This window comes from Mauremys reevesii, linkage group 3 (assembly GCF_016161935.1).
Source record: "Mauremys reevesii isolate NIE-2019 linkage group 3, ASM1616193v1, whole genome shotgun sequence".
Taxonomy (NCBI): Eukaryota; Metazoa; Chordata; order Testudines; family Geoemydidae; genus Mauremys; species Mauremys reevesii.
The window spans coordinates 58,393,838-58,411,557 of NC_052625.1; the positions used below are offsets into that span (position 1 = coordinate 58,393,838).

General features: G+C 42.0%; 1 protein-coding gene and 1 long non-coding RNA gene across 5 annotated transcripts in view; one reads left to right on the top strand and one right to left on the bottom strand.

The window, feature by feature from the left end:
- The window catches only part of PLB1 (phospholipase B1), a 120,677-nt gene that overhangs the window by 79,831 nt on the left and 23,126 nt on the right, over nucleotides 1–17,720 (bottom strand). For all 4 annotated transcript variants that reach the window (XM_039532426.1, XM_039532429.1, XM_039532427.1 and 1 more), the window contains 4 exons: nucleotides 16,595–16,677; nucleotides 15,181–15,259; nucleotides 14,404–14,508; nucleotides 11,690–11,785 (listed from right to left, as the gene is read on the bottom strand). In XM_039532426.1, coding sequence (XP_039388360.1) covers nucleotides 11,690–11,785; nucleotides 14,404–14,508; nucleotides 15,181–15,259; nucleotides 16,595–16,677 — 363 coding nt within the window. The remainder of the gene's footprint in view (nucleotides 1–11,689; nucleotides 11,786–14,403; nucleotides 14,509–15,180; nucleotides 15,260–16,594; nucleotides 16,678–17,720) is intronic.
- Nucleotides 1,586–3,493, top strand: LOC120402061. The gene is made up of 3 exons (XR_005596937.1): nucleotides 1,586–1,720; nucleotides 1,822–2,096; nucleotides 3,296–3,493. It is a non-coding gene; the product is annotated as an uncharacterized LOC120402061 (long non-coding RNA).

Genomic DNA, 17,720 nt, shown 5'->3' on the forward strand with positions numbered 1-17,720 from the left:
TCTGCCTCAGTAGGGATGCCAACCTTCCAACCCCCTTCCCCAATCTCCCCACTACCCTTAACAGTCACACTTCCCCCAGCATTCCTGCCGCCCCCATCTACCTTATATTCTGGGGGGAAAAAAAATCACACTTCATTCATTTAGGGAGGATGGCTTTCTACAGTGAATAGTTTTTAAGGGGCCTTGTCAAAGTTCACCAGGAGCAAAGCCTCTTGTGCCAACACTCCTTGCTAGTCATATATCAATTGATTGAAATTCAACTCAAAAGGGCCCCTAGGGTTTTCAGACCCGCTACCACCATCACCAGTTTATTGCCCACTTTAACTGCAGTTCAGTTGGATTGTTTAGCCCTGAGGCAGGCCTGGGTTCTTTGGGTTAGGTTCAGGGAGCTCTTCTCTTGTCCCAGCTCCAACCAGAATTCACCCTCGGAAGAATCAGGCAAGGCTTCTTATCTCATCTAGTAGGCCCTGATTGGGTACTGCCTCTTCTCTCCCCTTTTAGCCTCTGGAGAACCAAGTTTGTTGACTCCACCAGGACAAGAGCCTGAGTGGCTTCTCTAAGCTGTTCTCGGAGGTGCAAGCTCACTGGCTCTTTTTCCCCAGTGATACCTTTCTGTTGGGAGGGTGTGTCAGGAAGGCAACACCTCCAGCAAGGGGCAGAGAAAGCCCAGTACCCCCTGTCACAAGCCCAGGAAAATCACAAGACTCAAAATGTGAACCTTTTTTAGGGGCCAATTTTTAACTGATTAGAGCTCAGACTAATTAACTGATTTTCTTGAAACTGCTCAGAAAATGCAAGCTTTACTGAGAGATTATGTGCTGAAAATTTGGGCAGATACACTGTTTCTCATGTAAAAAAAAAAGAACTTGAACTCTTTAAGTACAAAATGAAACACAATCTTAACTCTGATAGAGCAACGGCACCATCCTGATTCTTTCATTTTGATTTGGTTGCTATTTTTAATCACTCCCTGTGATCCTACTTTGTGATAAAGCGTCACAGAAGTGTAATATAATGCCTTAGTGTATGTGCACCATCCTTCTGGGGAACAGAGCCCACAGAATTACAAGCTGGCTATTATCACAGCTAATGGATTTGCTCTTTTATCTCAAGTGAGCTGGGCTTATGCTTTTGATGGCACTGCTTTTTATTCCCTTTTTTATATATATGCAGCCACAGCTTGTTACAAAAGCACTATGTGTTGCACCTCAAGGCTGGATACAGGACTGTTTTTTCTACCACCCCTTGTTTCTCTTCCCACAAGACAGGACAACTATTAATGCAACATTATGGCAGCTGATGAAACTGAATATTGACAAATGCAAGATGAATATTGGAAGGAATAATTGAACTACTCTTACTCCTTGCTGGGTTGTAAATTAACTGTAAATACTCAATAAAGAAACTTGGGCACCATTGTAGATCACTCAAGGCAAGTCTTTGCTCAATGTACAACCATGGTCAGAAAAGCAAGGGTGCATCAGGAATGCAATAGAAAACACTGAAAATATCAGAATGCTATTATATAAGTCATTGTTACATTCTCGCCTGGAATGTGCAGTTTTGGTCATTCCATCTAAAAGGAAACAAGACAAAGGGTTCAGAAACAGGGGATACAAATGCTTAGAGACTTCTGTTGGAAAAGCATTTGGAAAGGAGTCTAGTTTAGAGAGGCGAGGAATAGGAAGGAACATGACTGAAATATAGACCATAATGAATGGTAGAGAAAAAGTAATTTCAGAACTCCCACCTTACTCTCGCATAAGCAAGCATGAGTGGCTGTTTAATTAAACTGATAAAATGAAATGTTATTTTTACCAGGGCCGGCTCCAGGGCTTTTACTGCCCCAAGCAGCAAAACAAAACAAATCGCAATCTGCTGCTCTACCACCGCTGCTTCAGTCTTCGGTGGCAATTTGGTGGCTGGTTCTTCGCTCCGAGAGGTACCAAGGGACCCGCCACCAAAGAACCTGGACGTGCCGCCCCTCACCGTTGGCCACCCCAAGCAGCTGCTTGCTGGGCTGGTGCCTGGAGCCGTCCCTGATTTTTACACACCATAGCCTGTGGAACACGTAGTCACAGTCTTATGACCATGAGGTTGGTAGATTTCAAGAAAGGATTAGACATTTGTATGGATAATGAGAAGAGCCACAGTTACATTAGACAAGATTTTAAAAATATTAGAAAGGCTTTAAACCTTCACACTTTAGGACATAAGCTAATCCCTAACTGATGGGAGACAGAAAGGTATTTATCCCAGGGGCAGGTTATTCTATTTGGTCCACCACAGAATTTTTCACATTCCCCTGAATTTTCTGTTACTGGCCACTGTCAAACACTAAATGAACCACTGGTCTTATCCAGCTGGGCAATTCCTATGTTCCCAAAATGAAAGTAAAACATTTAATGAGTATATAGAGGATGATGCATAGTACAAATCCCTCTGTGGTCACTACCCAGTTAGGGAAAAACAAGTCAGGAAGGCAAGAACCCTATCTTATAGGGCTGGACTTTTCATGGTCTATTTTGTTACATGAATCATAGCTGAAGACAAGAGTAAAAGCTTCTTGTCTAAATTCTTTAATATAAATGAAAGGCACTTAGCACCTAGATATATTTCCGGAGATAATGTTGCAAAGCATTTACCAAATTAATCAAACTGCCCATTGTAGATATCAGCATGGTGAAGTGATGGTGGACTAAATATACAAATAACTACTCACAGCTTTTCCCAACCACCTGCCAATTTTTAACAAACCACTTTCTTAAATATATAAAGTTTGTTGGAACCTCGCTCCCAACCAGCAATTAAGCATTTTGTAAAACATCTACAGGGCACCTGGAATTCACATATCAAGTGGAAGGAGCAGAGCATTTTGGAGACAAAAAAATGGGCTTCTTCCTACTCTGCTGCGTATTTACTGTCACACTGGCCATGATTTATATCTCGTATCAGTCCCCCTGCAGTGGGTTTGTTTTTTAGCAGATATCGCTGGATGTTATTCTGATGAGAGTAAGAGCTTCCCCTTGTCAGAGATGCAGAGCAGATAAAGAAATCTTCCGTGCCTTTTAAACTCCAAAGATTCTGACCTGTCATCTAGTCTCACGCAATTGTAGGCAACCATCAAAGGGATTGCAGATAACAAAGTCTACCCAGAGAGATGCCTTTCTGAGAACCTCCAGCTTTACTAAGAGATTTCAGTGTTGAAAGAGGAGAGGCATGGAGACAAACAGATAGGGAAGCATCCAAACAAAAAACAAAAGCAAAACTGAACTAAGTATTTTTCTCACCTTAGGTCAGTTCATCGACTCAAATGGCATCTCCAAAAATATAAGAAGTGGACAGCAAATCCTGGAGAGGCCCATCTTTGACAGTACAACTTCATTTTGCTTAACGTCTGCCACACACACACACAAGTTTCCCAAAATGTTTCCAGAATTAAAGTGACAAGAATAAAGTATAGAAGAGGGGAATGTTAGCGGGTGTAGTCAAGGGGGCCAAATAAAGGATATGTATTCAGAAGAGATGTGAATTTATACGGAGAATCATCAAAGCAGAGTGATACAGAGAGGCTGTTCCAATGGCCAGAGTTGCAGAGAAGAAGGCTCTCTCACCAACAGATACCAGATTACTGTGTGAAGGCAGACACGGGAGTTTGATGCTAGGTGAGGGCAGGGATTTGAGCGGGAGCTAGAGAGAGAGAGGACAAGGTAGACTGGTGTACACATCCATGGAACACTTTGAACATATGGGGATAAATTGACTTCAGTGGAGTCAGGATTTCACCCCTGGAGTGCAGTTTTGTACTGGACCCTGCAATGAATGGGGAGGCAGTAGAGTTGTTTCAGGATGGGGATGGGGATGTCACACTTGTTGTACAATACGTGTGAGAAAGAAGGCAGCATGTGGCATTCTGCACACACTGGAATCTGGAGAGCTGGGATTTGGAAAGACTGGAGGAAAGGGAGGCTTAATAGGCTCCATGAACTGAGCAAGTGAACCCAGGAATGACAACGTTCTAATCCAGTCTCCAATTTTAGTGGCTGAAATGCCAGCTGCATAGTCCAGTAAAGACGTGGGGTGGGGATGAGAGGCATGAAGGTGGATTCTACTTTAAGACTTTAGTAAGAATCTCCTCTGGCTTCCCTACCTGATGCAGTTTGCCAATGAAATCCAGGATCCTTAAAATATTGGCCAAGCTGACCCCAGACAAAATATTTCCACCTTCAGTTAGCAAAGTGTAATTTTTGGTGGCAAAAATTGGCAAAATTAGCTCCCTCCCCCTCAAGTAAATTCATTATTTGCACCCAGTGGGGAAAAAAATCATTTTCATAGAAATTTCACGGAAAAAAAATTGTGCTTAGCAGATAGGCAGATTGTTGCCCTAACTCTTTCATATGTGTGTGAATTACCTCAGTAGTTTTGCACTTAAACCCATTTAAAAATAATATTTAGTTTAGGAAGTGTTTTCTGTCTTCAAATATTTTACAAATCATTGAACTAGTGCTAGTAATATCTGTGCAAGTTAAGCAAGTATCTTCAGCCCTGGTTTACAAGTGGGAAACCTGAGGCACAAGGAAGTTAAGTGACTGGCCTGATCTCACAGGCAGACTGTGTGACAGTGCTAAAATTGGCTTCCAGTCTCCTCGTATTAATTTAGCTAGTGGAACGGAGCCAAACACAATGACACAGGAGCGTAACATATCTTATCATGGCATCGGCCTTGCAGTAAAAGAGTTGAGACATGAACTTTGACGTTATCCCAATGAGTGTTCATGGATAACAGAGCGGCAGCCCTTTTGTTCCAAGGTTACAGCCTTAATTACGATGAAAGCTATGTCATGGAGCTCATGGAAGTCACGGAATCTGTGACTTCCATTGCTCTCTGTGACATTTTCTGCCCCGGGGCTGGAGCTCCCAGCCAGCCCCCTGTCCTCCGCAGCTCCCAGCCCCTGCCCTGGTGGGGGGACCCCACAGCTCTCCAGCTGCGACGGGCAGGGGGACTCCCTGCAGTGCCTAGCTACAGTGGGCGGAGGGGGGACCCCCTGCAGCTGCCCAGCTGCCCTGTGGGCAGGGGGACCCCTGAGCTCCCATGCACTGCAGCAGTGGGGGACCCAGAAGCCCCAGCAGCAATGGGTGCTGAACCCGCCAACCCCTTTTGTCAGGGATATTTTTAGTAAAAGTCAGGGACAGGTCATGGCTTCCATGAATTTTTGTTTATTGTCCGTGACTTTTACTAAAAATAACCATGACAAAAACTTAGCCTTAATTACAATTAGTTTTTAACCCTCCAGTAGCCAGTAAGTGACAGAAATTAAAACTACAGATCTGCAAGGATTCATTCTTAAATTGTGTTTATTGAACTGCTCACTAGATTTTGTTTTTAGCTTCTTAACCTGCCCTGAAGTGGGAACTGCAGATGCTTTGATAAATAAGAAAAGCCATACTGGGTCAGACCAATGGCCCATCTAGCCCAATAACCTGTCTCTGACAGTAGCTGATGCCAAATGCTTCAGAGAGAAAGCACAGAATAGGGCAGTTTCCAGTGATCTGTATTTCACGCTCAGCTTCTGGCAGTTGGAGGTTTAGGGAAACCCAAAGCATGGGGTAGCGTCCCTGACCCTCTTGGCTAATAACCATTGGCGGACCTATCTTTCATGAACCCTTAATTCTTGTGTTATGTGCAGTGGTAAATAACACTGCCCTATTCACTTGCTCAAAACCATCTATCATATAGTCATCTCCATTTTAAGGAGAATACCAATCTTTTTAATCTCTCCTCATATAGAAGCTGTTCCATACCCCTCATCATTTTCGTTGCACCTTCTCTGCACCTCTGCCAATTCTAATATATTATTTTGGAGATGAGCTGACCAGAACTGCATGCAGTATTCACGGTGTGGACATACCATGGATTTATATAGTGGCATTATGATATTTCTGTTTTATTACCTATCCCTTTGCTACTGGTTCCTAAAATTCTCTTAGCTTTGATGAGAGCTGCTGCACATTGAGTGGGTGTTCTCAGAGCACTATCCATGATGATGTTTTCATGAGTAGGAACAGCTAATTTAGCCCCTATTATGTTGTATGTATACTTGGTATTATTTTTTGAAAGTGCATTACTTTGCATTTATCAACATTGAATTTCATCTGTTTTTTGTTGTTTAATCATCAAGTTTAGTGAGATCCCTTTGTAACTCTTTGCAGTCAGCTTTGGACTTAACTATCTGCACATTTTGCCACCTCACTGTTCACCCCCTTGTTCAGATCATTTTATGAGTATTTTGAATAGCACAGGTCTCAGTACAGAATCTCTCCATTGTGAAAACTGACCATATATTCTTACCCTTTGTTTCCTGTCTTTTAATCAGTTACTAATCCATGAGAGGACTTTCCCTCTTATCCCATGACTTCTTATTTTGCTTCAGAGCCTTTGATGAGGGACCTTGTCAAAGGCTTTCTGAAAGCCCAAATACATTGTATCCCCCTTGTCCACATGGTTGTTGACTCCCTCAAAAAATTCTAGTAGATTGATGAGGCATGATTTCCCTTTACAAATGCCATTTTAACTGTTCACCAACATATCATGTTCATCTATGTGTCTAATAATTCTGTTCTTTACTATAGTTTCAACCAATTAGCCTGGTACTGAAATTAGGTTTATTGGCTGTAATGCCCAGGATCACCTCTGGAGTCTTTTTTTTTTTAAATGGTGTCATTTGGTACAGAGGCTGATTTAAGCGATAGGTTACATACCACAGTTAGATTTGCAATTTTATATTTGAGTTCCTTCAGAACTCTTGGGTGAATACCATCTGGACCTTGTTATTTATTGTTTAATTTATGAATTTATTGAAAAACCTCCTCTATTGACACCTCAATCTGTGACAGTTCCTCAGATTTGTCACCTAAAAAGAATGGCTCAGGAGTGGGAATCTCCCCTGTATACTCTACAGAAAAGACCAATGCAAAGAATTCATTTAGCTTCTCCCCAACAGCCTTTTCTTCTTTGAGTGCTCCTTTAGCACCTTGATCATCCATTGGCCCCATTGATTGTTTGGCAGGCTTCCTGCTTCTGATGTACTTTTAAAAAATTGCTGTTAATTTTTGAGTCCTAAGCTAATTGTTCTTCAAATTCTTTCTTAAGAACATAAGAATGGCCTATAGTGGGTCAGACCAAAGGTCCATCAAGCCCAGTATCCTGTCCTCTGACAGTGGCCAATGGCAGGTGCCCCAAAGGGAATGAACATACATGTTATCATCAAGTGATCCATGCCCTGTCACCCAATCCCAGCTTCTGGCAAACAGAGGCTAGGGACACCATTCAGGTCCATCAATGGCTATTAGCCATTGATGGACCTATCTTCCATGAATCTTATCTAGCTCCCTTTTGAACCCTGTTATAGTATTGGCCACCACAACACCCTCTGGCAAGGAGTTCCAGAGGTTGATAGTGCATTGTGTGAAAAAATACTTTCTTGTATTTGTTTTAAACCTGCTACCTATTAATTTCATTTGGTGGCCTCTTGTTCTTGTATTATGAGAAGGAATAAATAACACTTCTTTATTTACTTTCTCTATACCACTCATGATTTTAATAGACCTCTATCTATTGTTTCCTATCTTTTAACCAGTTACCAATCCATGAGAGAACCTTCCCTCTTATCCCATGGCTGCTTATTTTGCTTAAAAGCCTTTGGTGAGAGACCTTGTCAAAGGCTTTCTGAAAATCTAAATACACTATCTCCACTGGATCTCCTTTGTTCACATGCTTGTTGACCCCCCTCAAAGAATTCTAGTAGATGGGTGAGGCATGATTTCCCCTTACAAAAACCATGTTGACTATTTCCCAACAATTTATGTTCATCTATATGTCTGACAATTTTGTTCTTTAAGATAGTTTCAACCAATTTTCCTGGTACTGAAGTGAGGTCTACTGGCCTGTAGTTGCCAGGGTCACCTCTGGAGCCCTTTTTAAAAATTGGTGTCACATTAGCTATTCTCCAGTCATTTGATACAGAAGCTAATTTAAATGATAGGTTACAGATGACAGTTAGTAGTCCTGCAATTTCACATTTGAGTTCCTTCAGAACTCTTGGCTGAATACCATCAGGTCCTGGAGGCATATTACTGTTTAGTTTATCAATTTGTTCCAAAACCTCCTCTAATGACACCTCAATTTGGGACAGTTCCTCAGATTTGTCACCCAAAAGGAATGGCTCAGGTTTGGGGATCTCTCTCACATCCTCAACAGTGAAGACCAATGCAAAGAATTAATTTAGTTTCTCTGCAATTGCCGTATCGTCTTTGAGTGCTCCTTTAGCAGCGTGATCGTCCAGTGGCCCCACTGGTTGTTTAGCAGGTTTCTGCTTCTGATTTTAAAAAAATGTTTGCTATTACTTTTGGAGTCTTTGGCTAGCTGTTCTTCAAATTCTTTTTTGGTCTTTCTAATTATATTTTTACACTTCATTTGCCAGAATTTATGCTCTTTTCTATTTTCCTCATTAGGATTTAATTTCCACTTTTTAAAAGGATGCCTTTTTGCCTCTCACTGCTTCTTTTACTTTGTTGTTTAACCACAGTGGCTCGTTTTGGTTCTCTTACTATGTTTTTTAAATTGGGGTATACATTTAAGTTGAGCCTCTATTATGGTATCTTTAAAAAGTTTCCATGCAGCTTGCAGGGATTTTATTTTTGGTACTGTACCTTTTAATTTCTGTTTAACTAACTTCCTCATTTTTGTGTAGTTCCCCTTTCTTTAATTAAAGGCTACAGTGTTGGGCCACTGTGGAGTTTTCCCCACTACAGGGATGTTAAATTTAATTATATTATGATCACTATTACCAAGTGGTCCAGCTATATTCACCTCTTGGACCTGATCCTGTGCTCCATTTAGGACTAAATCAAGAATTGCTTCTCCTCTTGTGGGTTCCAGGACTAGCTGCTCCAAGAAGCAGTCATTTAAGGTGTCAAGAAACTTTATCCCAGCATCCCTTCCTGAGGTTATATGTACCCAGTCAATATGGGGATAGTTGAAAGCCCCCATTATTTAAGTGAATCATAGAATATTGGGGTTGGAAGGGACCTCCGGAGATCATCTAGTCTAATCCCCTGCTCAGAGCAGGACTAATCCCCAGACCCCTAAATGGCCCCCTCAAGATTGAACTCACAATCCTGGGTTTAGCAGGCCAATGCTCAAACCACTGAGCTATCCCTCCCCCTTTATTATTGAGTTTTTTTATTTTAATAGCCTCTCTAATCTCCCTGAGTATTTCAGAGTCACTAACACCATCCTGGTCAGTTGGTCTGTAATATAGCCCTACTGCTATATTCTTACTTTTCAAGCATGGAATTACTATCCATAGAGATTCTATAGTACAATTTAGTTCATTTAAGATTTTTACTTCATTTGATTCTATGCTTTCTTTCACATATAGTGCCACTCCCCCACGAGCAAAACCTGGTCTGTCCTTCCGATATATTTTGTACCCTGGTATTACTGTGTCCCATTGATTATCCTCATTCCACCAGGTTTCTGTGATGCCTATTATATCAATATCCCCATTTAATACTAGGCACTCTAGTTCACCCACCTTGGCTTACCTAATTATACTTTTACACTAAATCTGCCAGAATCTATACTCCTTTCTATTGTTGAGGGTTGCTTTTTTGCCTGTAACTGCCTCTTTTACTCTGCTGTTTAGCTATCCTACATTGGGCGGGGGGGTTGTCTCTGTTTTGTTTATTTGCAGTTGTTAGTTTGAGCTTCTTTTAAGATATTGCCTCTCCCCTTGTTGCACCCATGATAAGCTGCTCAGGAAATTGTATCTCTGCATCCCTTCCTTAGGTTATACATACCCTGTCAATACGTGGATAATTGAAATCCCCCATTATTATTGCATTTTCTGCCTTTGAACCCTCTCTAATTGCCCTGAGCATTCTACAGACACCATGCTGGGCAGGAGGTCAGTATAAATTCCTACTTCTCTACTCTTATTGTTCCAGCATCGAATTTCTATCCATAGAGATTCTATGGTACAGTTTGATTTATTTAAGATTTTTACTTAGGCTTTGTTTCACATATAGTGCCACTCTCCCACCAGCACGATCTACTCTGTCATTCTCAGATATATATTGCAACCTGGTAGTACCATGTCCACTGATTATCCTCATTCCACCAAGTTTCCACAATGCCTGTTATATCAATATCGTTCTTTAATGCCAGGCATGCTAGTTCACCCATCTTAGCATTTAGACTTCTAGTCTTTGTATATAAGCACTTGTACATTTTGTCAATATTCAGTTGCTTGCCTTCATGTGTTATATTTAAATGGGACTCTTATGTTAGACTGTTCTTCACTAGTTAATAAATTCATCCATAGGGGATGTCTCCAGCTGAACAGCTCCTCTGCACCTGTTGGCTTTTCCCCCAGCCCTTAGTTTAAAAAAAAATTCTATAACACTTTTAATTTTAGATGCCAGCATCTGGTTCATTCATGAATATCTGCTCCTCCTCAAAAACAAACAAACAAAAAAAACAACCCACAAAACACTGGGACCAGATTTCACTTTAGATAGGTGCAAAAAAAAATGTTGCTAATGCAAATTGCCTTTTGGCTCTTATGCTCTGGGGTTAGGAGTGTCCGTGTTTCTTTGACGCACCAGTCCCCAGAGAGAGACATTTGCAGCCTTCCACAGCTGTAAGGAGTCTGTCTATCCTGGATCCAAGCCTTGAGGCAGAAATGGAGGAGCCTCCAGACCAACCATCCAACTCAAAATAGGAACATTTTGGCAAAATGGTATAAAAGAATATATTATTATTTGTACGTAGTACGTAGGAGCCCCAGTTGCAGATTAGGACCCCATTATGCTCAGTGCTGTAATGTTATAACATCAGTTTAGGAACTGGAAGGCCAGGCCAAGACCCGGATGCATTCTCCTGAATGGGGTTCTGTGTAGCTGAGCTGTGACCCTGTGAGAGAAGCCAGGCTCACCAACAGAAGGGATTTTTCTTTACATTTCTGTACCCTTATGTGTCTTTGTGCCTGCCCCATATTGAGGAGGCTCTGTTATTGAAAGGAGGACATCTCAGGGACATTTCAAAATGCTTACTGCAGTGTACATAGCTTTGTAACTGGAAGGAGAGGTCATTCTGGACTCTGTACTACACCTTTAAATATAGAGTAGTCTCCAGGGGCAGCTCTAGGAATTTTGCCGCCCCAAGCACAGCAGGCAGGCTGCCTTCCGCGGCTTGCTTGCGGACGGTCCGCTGGTCCCGCGGCTTCGGCGGACCTCCCGCAACCTGCGGGAGGTCCGCCGAAGCTGCAGGACCAGCGGACCCTCCGCAGGCACACCTGTGGGAGGTCCGCCAAAGCCACGGGACCAGCGGACCCTCCGCAGGCAAACCGCAGAGGCAGCCTGCCTACTGCCCTTGTGGAGCCAGCAGAGCGCCCCCCGTGGCTTGCCGCCCCAAGCACACGCTTGGCGTGCTGGGGCCTGGAGCCGCCCCTGGTAGTCTCCCTACCTGTCTGAGGGTGATAGCTATGAGGGAGCTTTCCATCAGCTTCCCCCATTCCTCGCAGTACTGCTAATGACAGAACCCTCCCTACTTAAGGGCTGGCTGGCTTTGAGGTTCCAGGCATTTGTGCTAAGCCTAATCAGCCCTAACATCTTCAACACTTCTTACCATGTTGTTCCAGAGTCCCACGCCCAAGGCAGAGCACTCCTCTTCAGTAATTTCCTCTGGCGTCTTTGGTATGGAAGTGCCATTAACCTCCCAGCCCTGGAAGAGAAAGTATTTTAGAATAGGACATGGTGGAACAGTGCTACCTCATTTATGCATAAGGCCTAGAACCAATGCTTGGAGGAGAAAATGATACTCAGCACTGGAAAAACACATTTTTTAAATAATCTGAACAAGTAGACAGAAGCTGACCTCCACTGCAGCCTCTGAGTAGAGACAGAACAGGACACCATTCTGAGATGTGACTGATGTACTTGGTACTAGGAGGCAGCTCCGAAAAGGCAATACATTTCATGATATAGCAGGAAGATCAGAGTAACTGCAAAGCAAGTAGTGATAGCGAGAGTCACATGTGCAGGTTGAGGAAGAATATGCTAATAGGATTAACAGAGCCTGGTTTGGAAAAAAGAGCTATTTCTCTAAGCTGATGTTTAAGGGTATTTTAAAAGCACTGGCCTAAAGAACTTGATTGTGACCTTTTGATAGCACATATAGTACAATATTTTTCAAGTAAAAGCCACAGCGTTTGAAAGATGTTAGTAGCTCATGCACAACATCCTGCAGGTCTAGGCAGCTTTGTAGTATATCAAAGTAAATGAAGAAACCAAGTGCAATATAGCGTTACATTTAAAAACAGCTAGTAGTTGAAAGCCTGTGCTGTCACAGTGTAATTCTTAAAATCATGTGCATCAAAGAACTGAAAATGACTGAAAATTTAAAAACTAGAGAGCAACAGACCACAAATTCCAGTGGCAGAATCATAAAAATGTAGAGTTGGAAGGGATCTCAAGAGGTCATCTAATAAGTCCATTCTTCCCACACGGAGGCAGGACCAAATATATCTAGGCCATCCCTGACAGGTGTTTGTTTAATCTATTCGTTAAAAACCTACAATGACAGGGATTCCACAGCCTCCCTATTACTAACCTTTCTGCAATAAAGTTCTATCTGCTGCAATGAAATCTATACTTCAGGGATTCCATCAAAGTTAAAGTTATTCCTAGATGGTCATCTGATGCAGTCAGATTATATCAGAAATTTAAATCCCCCAAGAACAAACACAAGGTTATAAAAGTAGAGACCTTTTTCACCTCCTAGATCAAACCAGACAATAGCAATAGAAAAAAACTGTTTCCAAACTGAACTTCATGCATTGTGGTCAAAAGCCTGGCAAATTATTAAAAGACTGAATGGAGATTATAGTCTGGACAAAAGAGAATAGCCAGTCACAGAAAACTCCATTGCATCCCAGCTGGTGGCCAGTGGTAGAGCTCCTAATTGAGATAAAGCCTTCAGCTGTGCAGTTAAAATGATGGTTGGTTGCTGAGAGATTGCAGTCTCTGGGAGTGGACATGAACCCAATGGCTGCTTTTACCAATCAAGAGCATGACTGGACTGTACATCAACTCCTGATCCAGATAACATCCACAATGAGTTTGTCTCTCACTCAGGCCAACTTTCTATCCACCTTATAGTCCATTCATCTGATCCATACTTTTTTAACTTTTTGGCAAGAATACTGTGGGAGACTGTTTCAAAAGCTATGCTAAAGTCAAGATATCTCACAACCGCTGTTTTCCCCATATCCACAGAACCAGTTGTCATGACTTTAGCAAAGCTTTTGAAACAGTCTCCCACAGTATTCTTGCCAACAAGTTAAAAAAGTATGGATCGGATGAATGGACTATAAGGTGGATAGAAAGTTGGCTAGATTGTTGGGCGCAGTGGGTAGTAATCAACATCTCAATGTCTAGTTGGCAGCCACTATCAAGCGAAGTGCCCCCGGGGTCGGTCTTGGGGCCAGTTTTGTTCAACAACTTTATGATCTGGATGATGGGATTAATTGCACCCTCAGCAAGTTCGCAGATGACACTAAACTGGGAGAGAGAGAGCTAGATATACTGGAGGGTAGGGATACAGTCCAGAGTGACTTAGACAAATTGGAGGATTGGGCCAAAAAAAAAATCTGATGAGGTTCAACAAGGACAAGTGCAGAGTCCTGCACTTAGGACAGAAGAATCCCATGCACTGCTACAGGCTGGGGACCGACTGGCTAAGCAGCAGTTCTGCAGAAAAGGACCTGGGGATTACAGTGGACAAAAAGCTGGATATGAGTCAGCAGTGTGCCTTGTTGCCAAGAAGGCCAATGGCATATTGGGCTGTATTAGTAGGAGCATTGCCAGCAGATCAAGGGAAGTGATTATTCCCTTCTATTTGGCACTGGTGAGGCCACACCTGGAGTATTGTGTCCAGTTTTGGTCCCCCCACTACAGAAGCGATGTGGACAAATTGGAAAGAGTCCAGCGGAGGGCAACGAAAATGATTAGGGGGCTGAGGATATGACTTACGAGTAGAGGCTGAGGGAACTGGAGTTATTTAATCTGCAGAAGAGAAGAGAGAGGGGGGGATTTGATAGCCTAGGGAGGTGGTGGAATCTCCATCTGTAGAGGTTTTTAAGGCCTGGCTTGACAAAGCCCTGGCTGGGATGATTTAATTGGTGTTGGTCCTGCTTTGAGCAGGGGATTGGACTAGATGACCCCCTAAGGTCTCTTCCAACCCTAGTATTCTATGATTCTGTGAAAGGACCAGCTGAATATTTCTGTAGTTGTGTCACCAAAGGTGACCTAGAAAGGAGAAGAATGGTGATGTTCACTCACCGTTCTATGAGGCAGAGTTATTTCTTGGAGGAAAGGCTGCAGAACAATGGTGAAGTCGTCCCTCACATCATACCTCCCAGATTTCAGCAGCTTTTCCAAGTCACTCTAAATGATAGATAACAACCATTTAACAGGATCAGCACCAGCATGTGGCTGGAGAGACCACAGTACAGTTTATCCATGGCTTAAATGAATTTAAGGTCATCTCCATCCCTAGTAAACCACAATAATCAAATGATGTAGCCAAAGACAACATTTTATGCCACAATTAGAAATTTCCCTGTGGCTCTGAGAGAATTGCATTGGATTAACACCATTTTCTTAAAGCAGCTAAGGGAGGTAATCAAATCTCACGCTTAAGAATAAAAACTGGTTCCCTGCAGCTTGTAGAAGGAATTAGAGACACAAGATAGTAGCACATTCGGCCACTTGTATTATAGGAAGTTTCCAGCTTCCTCTAAATCATCTGACATTTGTCAGTACCAGAGATAAGATATTGGACTAGAAGGACCATTGCTCTAATTAGCTATGGCAAATCATACGTTACTATGAGCTATAAAATCATTAGCATCTACAAGAGGTGCTGAGATTGCTTAATTATACTATTATATTACTCTCACATGCTACTGATGCCAGAATAGGTTACCCCATAATCACAGATCTGGTGACATTTGTATTAGACAGATAACCTCTCATCTCCCTAACCTTGAACGTGAGCATAGCAGTCTACCTTTACCAACCTAGAACAAAAAGCAAGAAACATGGAAAAAGCCATACCTGGTAGGACCATCTCAATATGATGTCATCAAGTTTGGAGTCTTTGTCAACACAGTTACATGGCGTCCTGGATGCATTACTGCAGAATGAAAAACCAAAACCAAAAAACCCCAATACTTTCAGGTTACTTTCAGGTAAAAATTTTCGCTTGATAGGGACATGGCTGGAACTCTAACATGCCACTGACTGTCATGTGTCAGAATAAGTTTGAAGGCCCAGTAAGCATCAATGCAGAAAGCTGCATATTGACAAAGACCAGAAACCACATGGGACACATTGCTCTTCCACTTTATCCCAGAATTATATTGGTTTCCATAACCATTGCTTTGGACAGCTTCTTGGCTTTTGAACCTATTCAGCTGGCAAATACACCTGGCTTGGTTTAGTTCAGGGTCTGTCAAGTGGGCATCACTCTCGTACTTGAATTAGCTGCTGCAGATAATTTAGCATTAGCTTTCAAACATTTCCATTTCCCGTCTCATTAGCGAACTGAATTCTTGCAATACTTTGCATAGGAACTACTGCCTTAATATTGTGGTAGCAGCCCTCAAGCTGTGCCGTTATTCTCACATCATACATTATACTATACGAATTATCATTTGTGAACTGCTGGTAAACACTGAGCCAAATTCAACCCATAACTCAATGAAGTCTTATTGGTGGCTAAAGCAGGCACATCTGGCCTCTCTACCTACCTATTTCTATGCAATGGCTATTTACTCCATCTTTTGAGTGAAATGTAAAACTGATGCCCTGAAGTTATTAAAGATCACATGGCACTTTTTACAAGAGTAGAGGGGTAGACCCTTGTGTACTGGCCAAATTCAAATGTTGGTCATCAGATTTTGCTTTCTTAATCTCCCCTTGCAATCTCTATTGGAGAAGGGATCTTTCTCTTCTTGACTTAAATAGCTTTGTTCTTGACCTAAACTTCAGTGTAGCATTGCTAAGCTGTTAGGTAATTGCCAATACTCCTTTGGCATGGAACATTTCACTGATGGGTGGAATGTCTCCTATGCAAGCTTGTGAAGTGCTTCAAGATGGCTATATAAGTAGTTATGGCTGTTTATAAAATATTTTAATCCAAAGAATATTCCTTTTTGAACATTGTGGCTTCTAGAATCTTAGAGTCTTTCAGCGATTCATGGCTTCTGGGATCTAGAATTTATTTGCCATTAATGAGAAATTTTCTGTGGGAAAAACATTGAGTGTTAATGTGCTGAATTTCATTTTGCTAGGTACTAAAGGCATCTGAAAAAACTTTAAATGCACTGCTCACAAGACCCTAGTACATACAGTGCAGTCAATAGGTAAGCATTCTTGCCATGTTTTGGGGAGAGGGGAATACAGTACACTATCAGGAACACTAAAGGGAGATCATGGCCCTTACGTAGTTCAAAGAACGTCTCTTTACCTGATTTTATTCTGATCGCTGTGTGAAAGAGAGAAGATTCTGAACTCAGTGGAATCCACCAGGTTTATAAAGGCTTTGGGGACCTACAGCAACAGAGGTAGAAAATGAACACGCAGAATTTGCAATTAGAGCTTTTTATTCATTTTTAAAATAGTACTCTTATTGCCTGTGAAGATTTCTACTTATTCACAGAACTGGTACAGCTTCCTCTGAACTGCCTCATCAATGTACATCACCCCTGACCAGGAGGGACCCTCTCAAAGAATCAGTGATCTCAGTCATGGCTAATTCAGTCCTTGTCCCTCCTCCTGTGACTGCCAGCCAGGGTAACATTAGTTTGAGAAGACGGGTTGTGAACTGTGGCCAATCAACTCATTTTACATAAATCACTGAAAGACCACCAGGTGATGACAGCTGTCATTTACTACTGATCTAGACTGCAATCAAACAGGTGAACTACCATTTAGATAGCGAAGTATGCAAGGCCTAGAGGTGATATGTTCCTTATTACACTGGCCCACTAATCTCTCATACCTCCTCTCTCCCAAATCAAGATGTAGCTTTCCTAATGGATGTGCATAAAGATCTCATTGTTATGAGCATCAGTGACATGAACAGAAATGTAAGAAGGGAAGGGAAGAGATTTTGATGACAATGAGCCAATGGGACTTGGGCAAAACTCTCACTGAAGCTGGTGACAGCTGAGTTGTGGAATGAGATTTGAGTAAAAAGTTATTAAAAGGCTTCAGGGTTTGGCCCAATACATTCAAAGAGTAATAGTTTTTGCATATGTATTAGACCTTAGTTAGAGGGGAAAAAAACCAATTCTTGATGGGTGCTATACAAATACCTTAGCTAGGATTAACAGTAAACATAGAAAGGTTCTATTTTACCATTGATATATACTCATAAATGCTAGTTGTGTTAATAAAGCCGTATGGTCTAGGTGCAGAATATTTCACTGAAATAATGATTTGCCTGGAGCAGTGGATGGACAAAGCAGGAAATGACTTGTACTGAGGTTTTAAGACAAAAATGGAAAGGGGAAAAAACTCAACATGATTTTTTTAAATGGATGATGCCCATTTTTGGTCTGCACCAGTCATTGCTAGAGGATCAACATCTT